Source organism: Saccoglossus kowalevskii, chromosome 2 (genome assembly GCF_978046115.1).
Source record: "Saccoglossus kowalevskii chromosome 2, keSacKowa6.1, whole genome shotgun sequence".
NCBI lineage: Eukaryota > Metazoa > Hemichordata > Enteropneusta > Harrimaniidae > Saccoglossus > Saccoglossus kowalevskii.
In genome coordinates, this window is record NC_140642.1 from 8,376,594 (window position 1) to 8,397,613 (window position 21,020).

The 21,020-nt window shown below is 37.5% G+C and overlaps 1 protein-coding gene across 1 annotated transcript; it reads right to left on the reverse strand.

Moving 5' to 3' along the window:
- Positions 1-4,283: 4,283 nt before the first annotated feature.
- LOC102809219 (putative aminopeptidase W07G4.4) lies at positions 4,284-11,863 on the reverse strand. Its single transcript, XM_085490620.1, has 15 exons — positions 11,796-11,863; positions 8,681-8,819; positions 8,454-8,602; positions 8,171-8,279; positions 7,877-8,001; positions 7,660-7,759; positions 7,394-7,555; positions 7,167-7,231; positions 6,628-6,743; positions 6,158-6,276; positions 5,869-5,952; positions 5,711-5,768; positions 5,563-5,612; positions 5,319-5,450; positions 4,284-5,161 (listed from the first exon to the last, which is right to left on the reverse strand). Exons 1-15 carry the CDS (start codon positions 11,801-11,803, stop codon positions 5,024-5,026), a joined length of 1,554 nt encoding a protein of 517 aa, XP_085346746.1. The 5' UTR covers positions 11,804-11,863; the 3' UTR covers positions 4,284-5,023.
- Between the last annotated feature and the right edge of the window lie 9,157 nt (positions 11,864-21,020).

Consider the following 21,020-nt stretch of genomic DNA (forward strand, 5'->3'; position numbering starts at 1 on the left):
CGTCCTAGCAATAAAATAAAGTGACTTCTAAAGACTGAATGTTATTTTGCGAACCTCGTATAAGGTGCCTGGTTTTAGTTATAAACCGACGTTAGCTTCACGTTCATGTCCTACCATGGTAACAGCCGAAAACATATTGCTTGTTTTTTACCGGCTTGTTTTCATTGGCAACCGAAGTATTTTTATTTTGTAAATAAATGTTCGTCTGCTATTTTTATCCAGTTTAGCAACATTTTTTGCATATTAGGTGTACATCACATGGAATACTACGATTGACAGAACTTGGTGTATGTTGACTGAGTTTTATCATAGTACGAAGTACCAGGAGGTTTCTGCTGGCGACGTTGCGGCGTTACCCAGTTCCAAATAAAGATTACCAACGCCAAATGAGCAACATTTTAATCAAGATTCATTCAATCCACGGCTAGCAAGCAACATCAGAAGCGAAGTTGTAGCATGCAGTATTAGTAAGTCATCCCGTCAGTGGAGTACCACAGTAGCACGGCATGCTTGCCTTCAGCATTGTATTCAAATGAATCACGTGGTGTGTCGTTCTCGTTCAAACCCGGAATTCGATCAATAGGGGAGTTTCAGTAAAAAAAACACATTGCAAATCATGCAAGTTCAACATTTTCAAACCAATATACTAAAACAGGAATGCTCAGAGTGCAAAAGTATGATAGTTATTACTTTCCAGTATACACATCTCTGTTAATACTATCCCTCACATATTCTACTCCCAATTACTCCTGCGTATAATGGACTAGCCTCTTTTCATGTTGACATTCAGACTAAAATCATGTGACAGGCTGTTAAAATTGGCTGTTGCATACTTTTTCGCCGGTCTGGGAAATGTGTTTAATTATCTCTCATTCAAGCAACAATGCAGATTTCCCAGTGGGGTGAAACTATTCGACTCTGTCATTAAAAAATAGGGGTGTTTTCAGCAAAAAACGAATAACCCTGGAATGCACACAAAATACTGAATTTCGGAACAAATCGTGCATTACTTACAGCCGCGGAATACCACAGAAATATCAGACGAAACATGAAAACACTATATATTGTATTTCGGCCTGAACCCTCTATATTGCAATTCAAGGAATTAACCCCTTATGTGCATCCATTTCCCACCTTGGTATCACCCACCCCTGAAAACAAACTCTTAATACCACGCTGAAGCGTTTGGTAATAAACGGTCAGACCATTCACCACACTCGCCTTTCAACTGAAACGAAGCAAATACAAACCGGACAGGGCTGTAATTTTGCAATGAAAAATGACATGGCAAGACAAAAACTCACGCGTATTTTGTAAACGCTCGGCCATGCTTTTAATAACATTACATAACATAACTTTATTACACAACTGGACTATCTATGGGAACAATATCATAATGGTAAATATAACCATCAACTGCAAAAACATGCGTTCAAAATCTCCACAAATCTCGTAACTCAGATGTACATGTATATAGAGTGTATAATATTATCAGTGAATACCTAAGGTACCCATTTCGACTAGATCACTGAGTGTAATTACACCCGCTTTTCTAGAGTATAAATGAAATTGTAAGAACATTATTTACCACTGAATATTAAACCATATCTGAATCAAGATCAAAATGGTTAGTAACTACTGCAAACTTTATGATAATCCACTTATTTTTTTTTGAGTTATAAATGAAAAATGAATCCCGAATTAACTTGCCGTTTTCATGATAACCGTAAGTATATCAACATTTGATGGGTACGTGTTCGTATCAATCCCGCCTTAGACATTTTATGAGATTCCATTTAAAACCTTTTTAGTTATCCTGCCAACAGACAAACAAACCAACAATAAACTGTTCCCATTGTAAAAATATTGTTGTAATGTCTTAAATCATGGTACGAAGGTGCTTACATTCACTATATTGTGACTCTCCCCTAGTTGACTGCACATTAGAGTAGGCCTCCTCCCCTCCCAGTGAGTACTTGTACCATGACCAATCACATTACGATTTGTGGAGATTGTGTTTAATATCGAGTCTCTCTAAAATCATGGCCCTATCATTCTTCGCTTTCAAGACACACCAATCATCGACACGCGACTATCAACATACCACTTCAGTTACGTCACACCAGTAACCATTGTATAGAGACTATTGTTACAGCATTGTGTAGTAGACATCTGTTGCTAGGGAATAAACATAAGAACCATTCCAAATAGATGATTGACAGTATGTAGTCACTCATTCTTAGAAACAAGGCTCTCTTGCTGGTCAACAAAAGTTGAAACAGAGTTCATTTCTCGCGATTATTGACTAGTGTCTTTTATAAGAAGAATGTAGACCGAATAGCTGGAATTTACATGTTTTACACGCTTGTATGTAGTATAATGTACAGTGAGTAGATTAAACGACTTTGTCTTTGTTTCATTGATATCCTGTTGCATTGACCAGAGTAAAATCAATATTACACAATTATTATTTTATTTGTGTATTGGACATTTAAACAATGAGAGATTAGCCTGATGTGTTAAGACAGTGTTAGACAGAACATTTGTCCATACCAATGTGTACTTAGTCTGATGTGTTAAGACAGTGTTAGACAGAACATTTGTCCATACCAATGTGTACTTAGTCTGATGTGTTCAGACAGTGTTAGACAGAACATTTGTCCATACCAATGAGAACTTAGTCTGATGTGTTAAGACAGTGTTAGACAGAACATTTGTCCATACCAATGAGAACTTAGTCTGATGTGTTCAGACAGTGTTAGACAGAACATTTGTCCATACCAATGAGAAGTTAGTCTGATGTGTTAAGACAGTGTTAGACAGAACATTTGTCCATACCAATGAGAACTTAGTCTGATGTGTTAAGACAGTGTTAGACAGAACATTTGTCCATACCAATGAGAACTTAACCTGATGTGTTAAGACAGTGTTAGACAGAACATTTGTCCATACCAATGAGAACTTAGTCTGATGTGTTAAGACAGTGTTAGGCAGAACATTTGTCCATACCAATGAGAACTTAGTCTGATGTGTTAAGACAGTGTTAGACAGAACATTTGTCCATACCAATGAGAACTTAGTCTGATGTGTTAAGACAGTGTTAGACAGAACATTTGTCCATACCAATGAGAACTTAGCCTGATGTGTTAAGACAGTGTTAGACAGAAAATTTGTCCATACCAATGAGAACTTAGTCTGATGTGTTGTCAAGTCAATATCATGGCCTGGGAGTACAATGTATTGCAAAATGAATAAATTCCGGGTTGAAGTTGCAATAATCCTGGTGAAACCATTCATGAATGTACTCTCCAGCATCAAAGTAATTTGTTTGGATCACTTACTCATGGTCTTCTGTACATCATACACCCATCTGTCGTTCAGTTTCATCAAGATGAGTGAGCGTCAAGCATGTCCATCAGACAGATAGACTGCTTGGTATGATGTATTTAAAACAAACCAAGTCCCTTTTATTAACTGAGTCATAGGTGACACTAATAGCGTCAACCTTGTCGAGTCAAGTGTGAACACCCATCTAGGCTGTCCTGCTCAGATCAAACACATACATTTCGAGGACCAGCTATAATATTATGCTTCAGTCACCAGTCAGTGGCAGCACCAACTGGTTACACCAGAGCCACTGTAGGTACTACCATACTTCTCAATTATCTGTTCATGCCCCAGCTTTGTCCCCTATAAGGCTAATACGCTAATGGGTAAGAAAGTGCCATCCACAGTGGAAAAAATCATCAGTTATTTATCTTGATAAATATATTGGAGATATGCACAACAGGACCATAATGTTCTTTCAGACCTGTCTCAAAATGGCCAAATGCAAATGCTGTTTTATGATCATGCCTAGTAGACTGGTCACAAACTTTTACAACAGCGTATACGTTATACATCATGTCACGTTCTTCATGTACTGATTACAAATGGATACTATTGAACAAATGGAAAGTACTTGTTTCAGTCATTCTGAATTGTCAATATGAATGTTCCGGCAAAGCACTGGGATGAATGTCTGCAAGGGAACAACACCGTGCAGGTCAGGGGCGGCGGCACGAAATCGTGCATGAGGCGAGATCTGAAATGTAGACCCTCTAAAACGCTTTTTCCTGCATTTTGAGGGTCAATTTTTTTCAAAGGGTTTCAGTGATATTGTTTCTGGTGGGAGACCGCCCCCTCTGACCAAAAAAACCCGACCCCCTCCCCTAGTGATGGTTTCAGCACGTTTGCAGGGTAGGAGAACTGTTCGACTTCTTATCGATATACGAGAACGATGATTATCGATGTGTGTGCTCATATACTGTGCGAATGTCAATTTATTTCATTACTTGACAATTATGTATAATTCTACTGATAATAATGCTGTCTAATTCACGATACATTGATTTTGAAGTTGTAGTTAATCCATTAAATGTGAGTGTAAATGTTCATGATATATTAAAGTCACTGAAAACGAGAAACGAAAGTTTGCATGTACAAGTGTTACCATGCGATGATTTAACTGTTTTCAAGTTGACAAAAACAAATTTAATGCGCGAAGTTTACTATAATAGAACGTGATATTATTTGTATACCAGCAGATACGACACATACCGAGTATCTTAACCAAACCCGTGAAGGGTTGTTGAAACACGTACGAGTCAGAAACACCAACTTGAGTTCAACCCTCAAAACTGACCTGCAGAATACTAGTATACATTGAATGACCTTCTATATAAAACTCAGAAAGATTGTCAAGTTAAGCGTAAAAGTGTTATACTAAATACAAAACTGTGATTAAAAAGAATATGCTTGAATCAACACGTTTAGAAAATAGAATCTGGTGTATTGAATAGGGAAAAAAATAAACAAGAAAAAAAAAGATATCATGTAGATAGAATGCCAAGAAAAAGAATTTCACAAAATACATACTAAAATAAAGCTGCAATGGCTCAACTTGAATTGACTGTGATACAGTATATCTCGATTTGGGTAAAAGAGATGGAGTTGAAAGGCTCGAATTGCAAGACTAGACTGCCTACATCATTGGTAAGACGTATTTGGCTGTTAGAGCCACAATGGGAGCACCAGTCACAACGGTATCTGGATAGAGACCAGATGAACCAGCAATGTCGAGATGTGAGTATGGTAGAGGCTGACTGGAATCAATACCATGCTGTAAAATAAAAACAAATTTAGACGTGTTAAGCAAAACACCATACATGTATATTGAAGTCTACTATTACTACAAGAGTTAGAATAATAAAACTAGACAAATAATACAGGAAGAAAATCTCTTGTTTAGTTAATGTAATCTAGCGATTAGTCATTACCTGATCCAAACCAGATGCCATTATGAGAAATGCAGCGGGGCTCTGATGCCCTCTAGACGTGGCACTGGAAGGCTGTGTACCAGCCTGTAATACATCTTCAGCTTCAGTTTTACCTTTGTGAAATTCAAAGTCCTGTGAACGCAAAATAGAGTTTTATGTCTTAAGTTGCTATGGTTTTCATCCATGAATACGCCTGCTTAACCAATTGTGCACTCTTTCAAATTCGATTCAGTAAATGCCCTACCTCTCTTCTAATTGTTGATATCTCGAATGGATCAGCAACATCATGACCAGCTACAATACAAAAAATCACAATCACAGTATCAATATAAAATTCATTTAGTATATTTATCATAATATCCAAATATTGTATTCATTCCATAATTGCTCACCATTTTGCAGAGACTGAGCATGCTTAATCTGTCTTGCTGGCCCGTTGTCCAACACAATCTGGATTAAAAGAAAACAAAGTAAGTGCATTCAAATATGTATAAGCTGAAATCATATCTGTAAATTTGTCAAGTTTGTGAGAATAGCTTGTCATACGTACCGAATAAGCAGCTCCGGCAGTTCTAATTGCATGTCCAGTCAGGGTAGCAATGGTATAGATATGTGGGTTGATTTCATTCTTGGCCTGTGTAATTTAACATACTGGTTAAATTGTGTGGAGACGACAATATTACTGACTGTTTTAATTTGAATGTCAGATTCAAACGCAAACGATCTTGTACGTATAATAGTGACAGCTTTTTTCGAGAGGTAATAATCAGTATAATCAAAGGTGAAATTAATTTGTAAGCAATTATGTGGTTTATATAGTATTTACGGAATATCTTTACCTGATCTTTTATCTTACACAATGGATCACCCATTGCCATGCGACCTTCTGCATCAGTATTACCAATCCTAACTCTTACACCAGCAAGGGAGGTGATTATCTCATCAGCAACGTACGAGTCTACATGAATAAAGACAACCATTGGCCCCGGTTGTGAAATATAGTTTCAGACTAATATAATACACATATTTTCACTAGAAACTTACGAACATCTGAATAATGATAATTAATAAATAGTAATAATAAAACTGTTCAAGTATAGATCACAGAAATAGTTTCAGATAAACTAAACTGGTCTGTCGTCCCAAGCGTCAAAATCTAAGTTAACTATAGGTTAGAGCGTTTATAATATTGTAAACTGTATGAATTGGAGAAACGTTTAAAAACTATGGAAACAAAATCAACCAGTAAAATAATCGATTTGTTTCAAGTCGTACAGTATTGTTATCAATTTAATGTGTCCTGTCTTACCTGCACCAACACTGTTTCTTACCATTGTCATCACTCCACAAACTTTAGTGTTTTTAGGTTTCAACAAAGACAATATTCTAAAGAATCCAGCTGTGGCTGCAGCACCACATTTATCCCTGAAAGATGCAATCAAGATGTATGACAGCGTGCTTTGGATACACTGTGACAACGAAACAAGACTTTATGTCGTACACAGTGTTGATAATGCACCAGATTTCAGCACTATCAATATAAACGTGCTAGCCATCTCAGAGACTTTACATTGATAACAAAAGTACACCCTAGCACTAGAATTAATATGCATATACTTTAACGAAGCTAGTACATTTACCCATATTTAAGCCTATCATGGTAAAGCATTTTTTTAAATCTTACTATATCTATAATGTGTTCTTGTTTACTAATACAGGAACACCTGTTAGATTACCGAGAGCGGCTGTATCGATTTATAGACCAATTTATTTGCATCATGGAAGATATGATTACATGTAAACGTCTTAATGTGAGTACAGCAATCCAACCAATTGCATGTTATTTACCTATGCATCCCTGCCATTGCACCACCAACTTTCACATCAGCACCTCCTGTGTCATAGGTTACACCCTGTCAAAACACAACACAATGTTTTGTAACACATAATTTAATACACAAAGCAATGCACGTTTTGTTCCTCGAAGTCAGTCTAGATCAGCAAAAACATGACTCACTCGAACAATCAAATCTGTTCATTGATACATTAGGCATATTTTTCAGCATACAACTGACCTTGCCAACAATCATAGGCGTCTGTTTGATGTCACCTTCTCCTTTATACTCTAATTCGATTATTCTTCCTTTGTGACGGTCTATGTGACGGGCACATCTATTAACAGCGGCATGTAATGGGTACTCTTTCGCCAGAGTATCTTCATCTGAGATCACGTTCAACTGTTACGAAACACACATATTTAAGTATCACATTCACTGTAATGGTAATGATTCTGTAATGAAGTTTATTAATATTTATGTGCATCTGCAATATGTACCCTTACCTGAATACATGTATCTTTGAACACGTCTTGTACATATTCTTCAACCTTTTTGGGTGCCATACGCTCGGGATCAGATCCACCAATATCACGGTAGACAATCCTGTCGTGAAATTCACCTTTTTATCTTAAATATCCGTTTAAAGGGGTGAACACAACCAAGTTTGTCAATCAGTTGTAATAATTATCTGACATGTCACCAGACTAGTGCTAACATTACCTGCCACTTTCAATTGCTGAAGCCTGATGTACGATTTTCTTCCCAACGTCCCCATCTTCTGACCATACACCTATCTTATCAGCTTTGCTGGCTTTACTCGGTACATCTTCTCTAAGTTCCAATGGCTGACCGGAGAAACATATATTAATCACCATTTCATGTTTTGAGTATTGCATTTTGTTACGAAGAATAATCATCCAGTGGACTGATTTATGAATACGATTGCCTATTTGAACTTTTGGTTCGAATGATATTTTGGTGATGTTCGGATGCGGAAAATTAACATGGACTTACCACGTATACTGCACTCAGAGCTCCTAGTACGGACACCAGTACTGCCTGGTCATAATTCGAATTTGGTGGGCACACGAGCAATGGAGATTTACACCCCGCTTTCAAAGCCCTAAAAGGTTGACATTAATTAATTACTTAAATAGTTTTCTGGCTTAATCTTCCAATTCCTCATCGTTCAATCATGATTGTTTCAGTATTTGCATAAAAATAGATAACTTTTAACAATGAAATGATACATTGTGTTTTCTAGGTATACTATGGCCGAATGCTGGACCAAACGTACCTTTTAAGGCCAGCACAAGCAGCTTCACCAAATCTTCTGACATCGTCATAATCTCTATTCAAAGGTCCCGTGGGTGCGAATATCAGTCTAGTGATCGCATGATCGACCAATTTCATTAAAATTACATCTTTTTCAACTGCACTGTCAATCTGTTAAACAGATACAAACTGTGAATTGTGTTACATAACAAAACAATGTTCAAAATTTAGAGAATAGCTTCATATTACCTGCATCAATTCCTGAAGTGGCGTTTTTAGAAATCCCAGACTAGACGGAATATTGGCAACTGTGTCTATTACTAACACAATTCCGTCATATGACGCATCATCGCAGTTGGTCGTGGCAACCACGTCACACGTTAACGGTCTAAAAAAACGGATAAATGCATATGTTATTTTACGTTTACCGTGTACAGCTTACCTATATACAACACATAGATTTATTTGACGGAATAGACCAAAGTCTGAAATGGAATTCGTGACAAGTACAAATATTTCGGGTATATTATTGGCTACATTGTTAGCACTTCTTTGGTCACATCTGCAGATGACAATCACATTGTTTATTTAATTCCGGTATCATTCTGGACTCCCAACGAGAAAAGTTTTTCATTGTCTGTTCCCAAGTCGACACTTTTGTTAAATGGGGGTAATCAGAGTGGATACTATTCCTCGCAATCAATGATTCATGTTACAAAAATGTTGCTGCAGTGCTAGGTGTGAAAATCAAGCACGCAGACGACCCAAGAAACGAATTGGCAGTACCAATACCATTCAATGATGACTATATAGGTACAAACGCCTAGATACGAAATATCATTTTATTTCAGCCCGGATAATGTGGACCTTTACGTGTAGCTATTTCCACTTAGTAGCAGATCATTGGCAGACTGGGAAACTACGACGTTCCTTAGCTACCATTGTAGAATATTAAAGCGGGGGTGTGTCGTCACCTGCGCATGCGCCAGACGGCCATAGCGTGTCATTGTTTACAAACAATAGTCTACCCATGAGTCTCTGCGTTTTTAATGTGTGTTGTTATTGTCGTCTGGAACTCAATTCCTGTGCGTGTGCAGGTGACGCCCTCCCGCTTAAGGGTCGCGCGGGGTTAACATTGTCATTTATCTTATTTCAAGGTGTAATAATGATCGTAATAAATGTAGAAGACATATTTAGACCAGAACCTGCAGTGCAAGTATCCAGGGTGTTATGGTGGCCCAAGCCACCCACTCGAACGCAACTAAGTAATACATAGACTTCTTGTTCCATGTGACTAAAATAACTGTGTTACTTGGAAGCTAGAGTCAAATGTTGCCATATGTCACATATATCTAATTTATATAGAAAGGTTGAACAGAGGACATACTTATTCAATACGCCAGTCAATACATGGCATGGTTCCAGGTGCAAATGTTCCCAAACAAATGTCAGCAGGTAATACTTTCTTTCATTCAATCGTCAACAGAACGACTTGCATCAACATTTTTATTTCTTGTAGCCAAATCTTATTGCTGTTGTTGTAGTTGTTATTTTCCCATTTACTGTGAAATTTAGAACCACGCCTTCTTCACCGTGACTGTTTGCAATAACTTAATTTATACATATATTCAGTGTAAAAACCGGATATCGCTGTGCACGTGCGCAACATTGCCTAGATCACTACAGTTGTATACCCCCTCCCCCTGATTGTTCTCCTTCAATAATATTTAGTTAATAGGGTTATGCGATAGGTCATGTCACTGACTAAATCATGGTTTATTATAAATTGTTTTGACCATGAACTATCTTTTTAGGGTCCATAGTTTGACATTTGTTATTGAGTTTATGCATAATTAATGAGTTATTGCCAAGTTCTCTACCTTTCTGAGATCTTACAGTAGTTATTACAATTTCATTTCCTCTAATTCTAGGCAACTACGTTATCATTGAGTAATTATGACGTCATAATATATGCAGTCGTAATGGCATGAATATAGAGCCCATTATTGCCTTAAATAGTACCATATTTAAACAAAATTTGTAAATAGAATAATGCTCAATGTAACATTCGAATAATGAAAAACAACGCAATCGACAACAATCTGTTTATGTTATTGGATGAAAGCACGCATATACAGAAGTCGAGACATAAGACTGGTTTACGTCTTAGCAATTCATGGAAATGGTGCGTTACCACGTACATTGGCTGAATATACTTTCACTTTCACTGAGAGCGTTGGATTGCAAATAATCTAAGACGTAAACGTGTTGTTATGTGGCACAGCTAAACTGTACAATCGTGCAACGAATTTAGAGCCTGATCAACGAGCTGTCATGAATTTGTTTTCGCGTATCTGTTAACCGACTTAATTAGCTGATTATTAGCGAATTGCTGTGTTATGTCTGTCATCGTTTAGGCCTATTTGAAGTTTTGGACGGAACTTGGCTCAGTGATTTGGAACTAATTACCAGATAACCGTCGCGATTCTGACAGTTGGTATCCATAGTTATTAATGTAGTGAACGATTAATCAAAAGATATGACGTATTCAGTGCTTAGTGTGATTGGCTTTATGATTGAAGGTTACGCCCTAGAGTCTTTTTACTGTTTTGTAATTGGTTAGAGTTTTGAAAATGAATAAAGAGAGTTTGAGTCGGTCTTGGCAAGTACTCTACAATAGACGAGTCGAGTCCAGTCCTGGAGAGCCTTGGGTCGAGCCTTGACGCAGTCTAAGAGAGTCTTGGGTCAGCCTTGTGAGAGTCTTGGGGATTTTTTCCCCAGGGCGCTGTGTCTTATAGAGTGCTCGATTGACCGACTAAGACGAGAGCTGAAACGTATTCCGTTGTGTGTGTCTTATTTGACTGTAAAGCTTAACTGACTTCCCCGATCCCGTACCTCAAGGGGACGAGATAGAGAGACGAGACGAGATTTCCCCCTGACAAGTGTGGAGAACCCCCATAGAGAAGAATTTCCCCCGTGATAGAGCCTTAAGGTAATAGAATTGTCTGATGTTCACGAAACAGTGGTTACGTCATCACCCGACGTTCCAAAGACATTGACGAAGATGAAAAGAGCATGACAGAATTGTAATAATTTACCAGACGATCGTTTTGCCGATTTATCCTAGCGAAAGAATTAATGATTTTCATAAATAATGGAATTGTTTATGCTAAAATTTAATTAATAATTCATCGAAATAATGTTATTCTATTTTTCAGAACCAGACATTTAATTTAGGACTAGTACACTTTATTTTTCACTAAATCCTAAAGGTCCTGATTGGAAATTGTAACACGGCGTTTGTTTTATAGGTGAAACTTCGAATAAAAATAACTTATATTAGAAACTCATTATAATCACTTACTTGTACATGCTGCTCTGATGTGCTCAATGGTCCTACAATGATGATGTGCTGTGCGTAATGGTGTTCAACTGACCTTATATACTATGCCAATAATAAAATATTCATGAGCGGGAACTACTTTCTTGCATCAAGTGACATCGCAATCCGGCACTGCCCCCACATGCAATACTAACAACATGCGTTTATTTGGCGGTCACATGACATAGTTGTGAAGCACAATACTTCTAATAAATTAAAAATTATTTAACTTCATTATATTCATCCGCAACGGGGGCAGACATGACATAACATCGTTATGAAGAACAATACTTCTAATCAATTAAAAACCCTTTAACTTCATTATATTCATCCGCAACGGGGGCAGAGGGGGGGGGCGGTCGTCCCCCTCCTCCAATCCAGCTGAAACCCTTTGTGTCAGCAGAATTTGCCCATCAAAATGCAGTAAATAGCGTTTCAGAGGGTCTAGATTTCAGATCTCGCCCCTCATGCAAAATAAATAGATTTTTGTACATGTTGTATCTTGCGGTTTCGGTAGTTTACAGATGCAAACTCAACTTTTCCAGGAATTTCTGTTTTATTCAGTCAATGAGTTCAACGTACGCATATCTATAGGTCAATAAACGGTCAGACCATTCACCGCACTCGCCTTTCAACTGAAACGAAGCAAATACAAACCGGACAGGGCTGTAATTTTGCAATAAAAAATGACATGGCAAGTAAAACACTCACGCGTACTTTGTAAACGCTCGGCCATGCTTTTAATAACATTACATAACATAACTTTATTACACAACTGGACTATCTATGGGAACAATATCATAAAAGTAAATATAACCATCAACTGCAAAAACATGCGTTCAAAATCTCCACAAATCTCGTAATCCAGATGATACATGTATATAGAGTGTATAATATTATCAGTGAATACCTAAGGTACCCATTTCGACATAGATCACTGAGTGTAATTACACCCGCTTTTCTAGAGTATAAATGAAATTGTAAGAACATTATTTACCACTGAATATTAAACCATATCTGAATCAAGATCAAAATGGTTAGTGACTACTGCAAACTTTATGATAATCCACTTATATTTTTTTGAGTTATAATCGAAAAATGAATCCCGAATTAACTTGCCGTTTTCATGATAACCGTAAGTATATCTGTACCAACATTTGATGGGTACGTGTTCGTATCAATCCCGCCTTAGACATTTTATGAGATTTCATTTATAACCTTTTTAGTTATCCTGCCAACAGACAAACAAACCAACAATAAACAGTTCCCATTGTAAAAATATTGTTGTAATGTCTTAAATCATGGTACGAAGGTGCTTACATTCACTATATTGTGACTCTCCCCTAGTTGACTGCACATTAGAGTATGTAGTATAATGTACAGTGAGTAGATTAAACGACTTTGTCTTTGTTTCATTGATATCCTGTTGCATTGACCAGAGTAAAATCAACATTACACAATTATTATTTTATTTGTGTATTGGACATTTAAACAATGAGAGATTAGCCTGATGTGTTCAGCCAGTACTTAACCTGATGTGTTAAGACAGTGTTAGACAGAACATTTGTCCATACCAATGAGAACTTAGTCTGATGTGTTAAGACAGTGTTAGACAGAACATTTGTCCATACCAATGAGAACTTAGTCTGATGTGTTAAGACAGTGTTAGACAGAACATTTGTCCATACCAATGAGAACTTAGTCTGATGTGTTAAGACAGTGTTAGACAGAACATTTGTCCATACCAATGAGAACTTAGTCTGATGTGTTCAGACAGTGTTAGACAGAACATTTGTCCATACCAATGAGAACTTAGTCTGATGTGTTAAGACAGTGTTAGACAGAACATTTGTCCATACCAATGAGAACTTAGTCTGATGTGTTAAGACAGTGTTAGACAGAACATTTGTCCATACCAATGAGAACTTAGTCTGATGTGTTCAGACAGTGTTAGACAGAACATTTGTCCATACCAATGAGAACTTAGCCTGATGTGTTAAGACAGTGTTAGATAGAACATTTGTCCATACCAATGAGAACTTAGTCTGATGTGTTAATACAGTGTTAGACAGAACATTTGTCCATACCAATGAGAACTTAGTCTGATGTGTTAAGACAGTGTTAGACAGAACATTTGTCCATACCAATGAGAACTTAGTCTGATGTGTTAAGACAGTGTTAGACAGAACATTTGTCCATACCAATGAGAACTTAGTCTGATGTGTTAAGACAGTGTTAGACAGAACATTTGTCCATACCAATGAGAACTTAGTCTGATGTGTTAAGACAGTGTTAGACAGAACATTTGTCCATACCAATGAGAACTTAGTCTGATGTGTTAAGACAGTGTTAGACAGAACATTTGTCCATACCAATGAGAACTTAGTCTGATGTGTTAAGACAGTGTTAGACAGAACATTTGTCCATACCAATGAGAACTTAGTCTGATGTGTTCAGACAGTGTTAGACAGAACATTTGTCCATACCAATGAGAACTTAGCCTGATGTGTTAAGACAGTGTTAGACAGAACATTTGTCCATACCAATGAGAACTTAGCCTGATGTGTTAAGACAGTGTTAGACAGAACATTTGTCCATACTAATGAGAACTTAGTCTGATGTGTTAGGACAGTGTTAGATAGAACATTTGTCCATACCAATGAGAACTTAGTCTGATGTGTTAAGACAGTGTTAGACAGAACATTTGTCCATACCAATGAGAACTTAGTCTGATGTGTTAAGACAGTGTTAGACAGAACATTTGTCCATACCAATGAGAACTTAGTCTGATGTGTTCAGACAGTGTTAGACAGAACATTTGTCCATACCAATGAGAACTTAGCCTGATGTGTTAAGACAGTGTTAGATAGAACATTTGTCCATACCAATGAGAACTTAGTCTGATGTGTTAATACAGTGTTAGACAGAACATTTGTCCATACCAATGAGAACTTAGTCTGATGTGTTAAGACAGTGTTAGACAGAACATTTGTCCATACCAATGAGAACTTAGTCTGATGTGTTAAGACAGTGTTAGACAGAACATTTGTCCATACCAATGAGAACTTAGTCTGATGTGTTAAGACAGTGTTAGACAGAACATTTGTCCATACCAATGAGAACTTAGTCTGATGTGTTAAGACAGTGTTAGACAGAACATTTGTCCATACCAATGAGAACTTAGTCTGATGTGTTAAGACAGTGTTAGACAGAACATTTGTCCATACCAATGAGAACTTAGTCTGATGTGTTAAGACAGTGTTAGACAGAACATTTGTCCATACCAATGAGAACTTAGTCTGATGTGTTCAGACAGTGTTAGACAGAACATTTGTCCATACCAATGAGAACTTAGCCTGATGTGTTAAGACAGTGTTAGATAGAACATTTGTCCATACCAATGAGAACTTAGTCTGATGTGTTAATACAGTGTTAGACAGAACATTTGTCCATACCAATGAGAACTTAGTCTGATGTGTTAAGACAGTGTTAGACAGAACATTTGTCCATACCAATGAGAACTTAGTCTGATGTGTTCAGACAGTGTTAGACAGAACATTTGTCCATACTAATGAGAACTTAGTCTGATGTGTTAGGACAGTGTTAGATAGAACATTTGTCCATACCAATGAGAACTTAGTCTCATGTGTTAAGACAGTGTTAGACAGAACATTTGTCCATACCAATGAGAACTTAGTCTGATGTGTTAAGACAGTGTTAGACAGAACATTTGTCCATACCAATGAGAACTTAGTCTGATGTGTTCAACCAGTGTTAGACAGAACATTTGTCCATACCAATGAGAACTTAGCCTGATGTGTTCAGTCAGGACTAAGTCTGATGTGTTCAGACAGTGTTAGACAGAACATTTGTCCATACCAATGAGAACTTAGCCTGATGTGTTAAGACAGTGTTAGATAGAACATTTGTCCATACCAATGAGAACTTAGTCTGATGTGTTAATACAGTGTTAGACAGAACATTTGTCCATACCAATGAGAACTTAGTCTGATGTGTTAAGACAGTGTTAGACAGAACATTTGTCCATACCAATGAGAACTTAGTCTGATGTGTTAAGACAGTGTTAGACAGAACATTTGTCCATACCAATGAGAACTTAGTCTGATGTGTTAAGACAGTGTTAGACAGAACATTTGTCCATACCAATGAGAACTTAGTCTGATGTGTTAAGACAGTGTTAGACAGAACATTTGTCCATACCAATGAGAACTTAGTCTGATGTTTTAAGACAGTGTTAGACAGAACATTTGTCCATACCAATGAGAACTTAGTCTGATGTGTTAAGACAGTGTTAGACAGAACATTTGTCCATACCAATGAGAACTTAGTCTGATGTGTTCAACCAGTGTTAGACAGAACATTTGTCCATACCAATGAGAACTTAGTCTGATGTGTTAAGACAGTGTTAGACAGAACATTTGTCCATACCAATGAGAACTTAGTCTGATGTGTTCAACCAGTGTTAGACAGAACATTTGTCCATACCAATGAGAACTTAGTCTGATGTGTTAATACAGTGTTAGACAGAACATTTGTCCTTACCAATGAGAACTTAGTCTGATGTGTTAATACAGTGTTAGAACATTTGTCCATACCAATGAGAACTTAGTCTGATGTGTTAAGACAGTGTTAGACAGAACATTTGTCCATACCAATGAGAACTTAGTCTGTGTTAAGACAGTGTTAGACAGAACATTTGTCCATACCAATGTGTACTTAGCCTGATGTGTTCAACCAGTGTTAGACAGAACATTTGTCCATACCAATGTGTACTTAGCCTGATGTGTTCAGACAGTGTTAGACAGAACATTTGTCCATACCAATGAGAACTTAGCCTGATGTGTTCAACTGGTGTTAGATAGAACATTTGTCCATACCAATGTGTACTTAGCCTGATGTGTTCAACCAGTGTTAGATAGAGCAACTGTCCATACCAATGTGTACTTAACCTGGTGTGTTCAGCCAGTGTTAGATTGACCAATGGTCCATGCCAATGAGAACTTAGCCTGATGTGTTCGACCAGTGTTAGATAGAGCAACTGTCCATACCAATGTGTACTTAGCCTGGTGTGTTCAACCAGTGTTAGATAGAACAACTGTCCATACCAATGTGTACTTAGCCTGATGTGTTCAACCAGTGTTAGATAGAGCAACTGTCCATACCAATGTGTACTTAGCCTGGTGTGTTCAACCAGTGTTAGATAGAGCAACTGTCCATACCAATGTGTACTTAGCCTGATGTGTTCCACCAATGTTAGATAGAGCAACTGTCCATAATACCAATGTGTACTTAGCCTGATGTGTTCAACCAGTGTTAGATAGAGCAACTGTCCATACCAATGAGAACTTAGTCTGATGTGTTAATACAGTGTTAGACAGAACATTTGTCCATACCAATGAGAACTTAGTCTGATGTGTTAAGACAGTGTTAGACAGAACATTTGTCCATACCAATGAGAACTTAGTCTGATGTGTTAAGACAGTGTTAGACAGAACATTTGTCCATACCAATGAGAACTTAGTCTGATGTGTTAAGACAGTGTTAGACAGAACATTTGTCCATACCAATGAGAACTTAGTCTGATGTGTTAAGACAGTGTTAGACAGAACATTTGTCCATACCAATGAGAACTTAGTCTGATGTGTTAAGACAGTGTTAGACAGAACATTTGTCCATACCAATGAGAACTTAGTCTGATGTGTTCAGACAGTGTTAGACAGAACATTTGTCCATACCAATGAGAACTTAGCCTGATGTGTTAAGACAGTGTTAGATAGAACATTTGTCCATACCAATGAGAACTTAGTCTGATGTGTTAATACAGTGTTAGACAGAACATTTGTCCATACCAATGAGAACTTAGTCTGATGTGTTAAGACAGTGTTAGACAGAACATTTGTCCATACCAATGAGAACTTAGTCTGATGTGTTCAGACAGTGTTAGACAGAACATTTGTCCATACTAATGAGAACTTAGTCTGATGTGTTAAGACAGTGTTAGACAGAACATTTGTCCATACCAATGAGAACTTAGTCTGATGTGTTAAGACAGTGTTAGACAGAACATTTGTCCATACCAATGAGAACTTAGCCTGATGTGTTCAGTCAGGACTAAGTCTGATGTGTTCAGACAGTGTTAGACAGAACATTTGTCCATACCAATGAGAACTTAGCCTGATGTGTTCAGTCAGGACTAAGTCTGATGTGTTCAGACAGTGTTAGACAGAACATTTGTCCATACCAATGAGAACTTAGCCTGATGTGTTAAGACAGTGTTAGATAGAACATTTGTCCATACCAATGAGAACTTAGTCTGATGTGTTAATACAGTGTTAGACAGAACATTTGTCCATACCAATGAGAACTTAGTCTGATGTGTTAAGACAGTGTTAGACAGAACATTTGTCCATACCAATGAGAACTTAGTCTGATGTGTTAAGACAGTGTTAGACAGAACATTTGTCCATACAATGAGAACTTAGTCTGATGTGTTAAGACAGTGTTAGACAGAACATTTGTCCATACCAATGAGAACTTAGTCTGATGTGTTAAGACAGTGTTAGACAGAACATTTGTCCATACCAATGAGAACTTAGTCTGATGTGTTAAGACAGTGTTAGACAGAACATTTGTCCATACCAATGAGAACTTAGTCTGATGTGTTAAGACAGTGTTAGACAGAACATTTGTCCATACCAATGAGAACTTAGTCTGATGTGTTCAACCAGTGTTAGACAGAACATTTGTCCATACCAATGAGAACTTAGTCTGATGTGTTAAGACAGTGTTAGACAGAACATTTGTCCATACCAATGAGAACTTAGTCTGATGTGTTCAACCAGTGTTAGACAGAACATTTGTCCATACCAATGAGAACTTAGTCTGATGTGTTAAGACAGTGTTAGACAGAACATTTGTCCATACCAATGAGAACTTAGTCTGATGTGTTCAACCAGTGTTAGACAGAACATTTGTCCATACCAATGAGAACTTAGTCTGATGTGTTAAGACAGTGTTAGACAGAACATTTGTCCATACCAATGAGAACTTAGTCTGTGTTAAGACAGTGTTAGACAGAACATTTGTCCATACCAATGTGTACTTAGCCTGATGTGTTCAACCAGTGTTAGACAGAACATTTGTCCATACCAATGTGTACTTAGCCTGATGTGTTCAGACAGTGTTAGACAGAACATTTGTCCATACCAATGAGAACTTAGCCTGATGTGTTCAACCGGTGTTAGATAGAACATTTGTCCATACCAATGTGTACTTAGCCTGATGTGTTCAACCAGTGTTAGATAGAGCAACTGTCCATACCAATGTGTACTTAACCTGGTGTGTTCAGCCAGTGTTAGATTGACCAATGGTCCATGCCAATGAGAACTTAGCCTGATGTGTTCAACCAGTGTTAGATAGAGCAACTGTCCATACCAATGTGTACTTAGCCTGGTGTGTTCAACCAGTGTTAGATAGAACAACTGTCCATACCAATGTGTACTTAGCCTGATGTGTTCAACCAGTGTTAGATAGAGCAACTGTCCATACCAATGTGTACTTAGCCTGGTGTGTTCCACCAATGTTAGATAGAGCAACTGTCCATAATACCAATGTGTACTTAGCCTGATGTGTTCAACCAGTGTTAGATAGAGCAACTGTCCATACCAATGAGAACTTAGTCTGATGTGTTAATACAGTGTTAGACAGAACATTTGTCCATACCAATGAGAACTTAGTCTGATGTGTTAAGACAGTGTTAGACAGAACATTTGTCCATACCAATGAGAACTTAGTCTGATGTGTTAAGACAGTGTTAGACAGAACATTTGTCCATACCAATGAGAACTTAGTCTGATGTGTTAAGACAGTGTTAGACAGAACATTTGTCCATACCAATGAGAACTTAGTCTGATGTGTTAAGACAGTGTTAGACAGAACATTTGTCCATACCAATGAGAACTTAGTCTGATGTGTTAAGACAGTGTTAGACAGAACATTTGTCCATACCAATGAGAACTTAGTCTGATGTGTTCAGACAGTGTTAGACAGAACATTTGTCCATACCAATGAGAACTTAGCCTGATGTGTTAAGACAGTGTTAGATAGAACATTTGTCCATACCAATGAGAACTTAGTCTGATGTGTTAATACAGTGTTAGACAGAACATTTGTCCATACCAATGAGAACTTAGTCTGATGTGTTAAGACAGTGTTAGACAGAACATTTGTCCATACCAATGAGAACTTAGTCTGATGTGTTCAGACAGTGTTAGACAGAACATTTGTCCATACTAATGAGAACTTAGTCTGATGTGTTAAGACAGTGTTAGACAGAACATTTGTCCATACCAATGAGAACTTAGTCTGATGTGTTAAGACAGTGTTAGACAGAACATTTGTCCATACCAATGAGAACTTAGCCTGATGTGTTCAGTCAGGACTAAGTCTGATGTGTTCAGACAGTGTTAGACAGAACATTTGTCCATACCAATGAGAACTTAGCCTGATGTGTTCAGTCAGGACTAAGTCTGATGTGTTCAGACAGTGTTAGACAGAACATTTGTCCATACCAATGAGAACTTAGCCTGATGTGTTAAGACAGTGTTAGATAGAACATTTGTCCATACCAATGAGAACTTAGTCTGATGTGTTAATACAGTGTTAGACAGAACATTTGTCCATACCAATGAGAACTTAGTCTGATGTGTTAAGACAGTGTTAGACAGAACATTTGTCCATACCAATGAGAACTTAGTCTGATGTGTTCAACCAGTGTTAGACAGAACATTTGTCCATACCAATGAGAACTTAGTCTGATGTGTTAAGACAGTGTTAGACAGAACATTTGTCCATACCAATGAGAACTTAGTCTGATGTGTTCAACCAGTGTTAGACAGAACATTTGTCCATACCAATGAGAACTTAGTCTGATGTGTTAAGACAGTGTTAGACAGAACATTTGTCCATACCAATGAGAACTTAGTCTGATGTGTTCAACCAGTGTTAGACAGAACATTTGTCCATACCAATGAGAACTTAGTCTGATGTGTTAAGACAGTGTTAGACAGAACATTTGTCCATACCAATGAGAACTTAGTCTGTGTTAAGACAGTGTTAGACAGAACATTTGTCCATACCAATGTGTACTTAGCCTGATGTGTTCAACCAGTGTTAGACAGAACATTT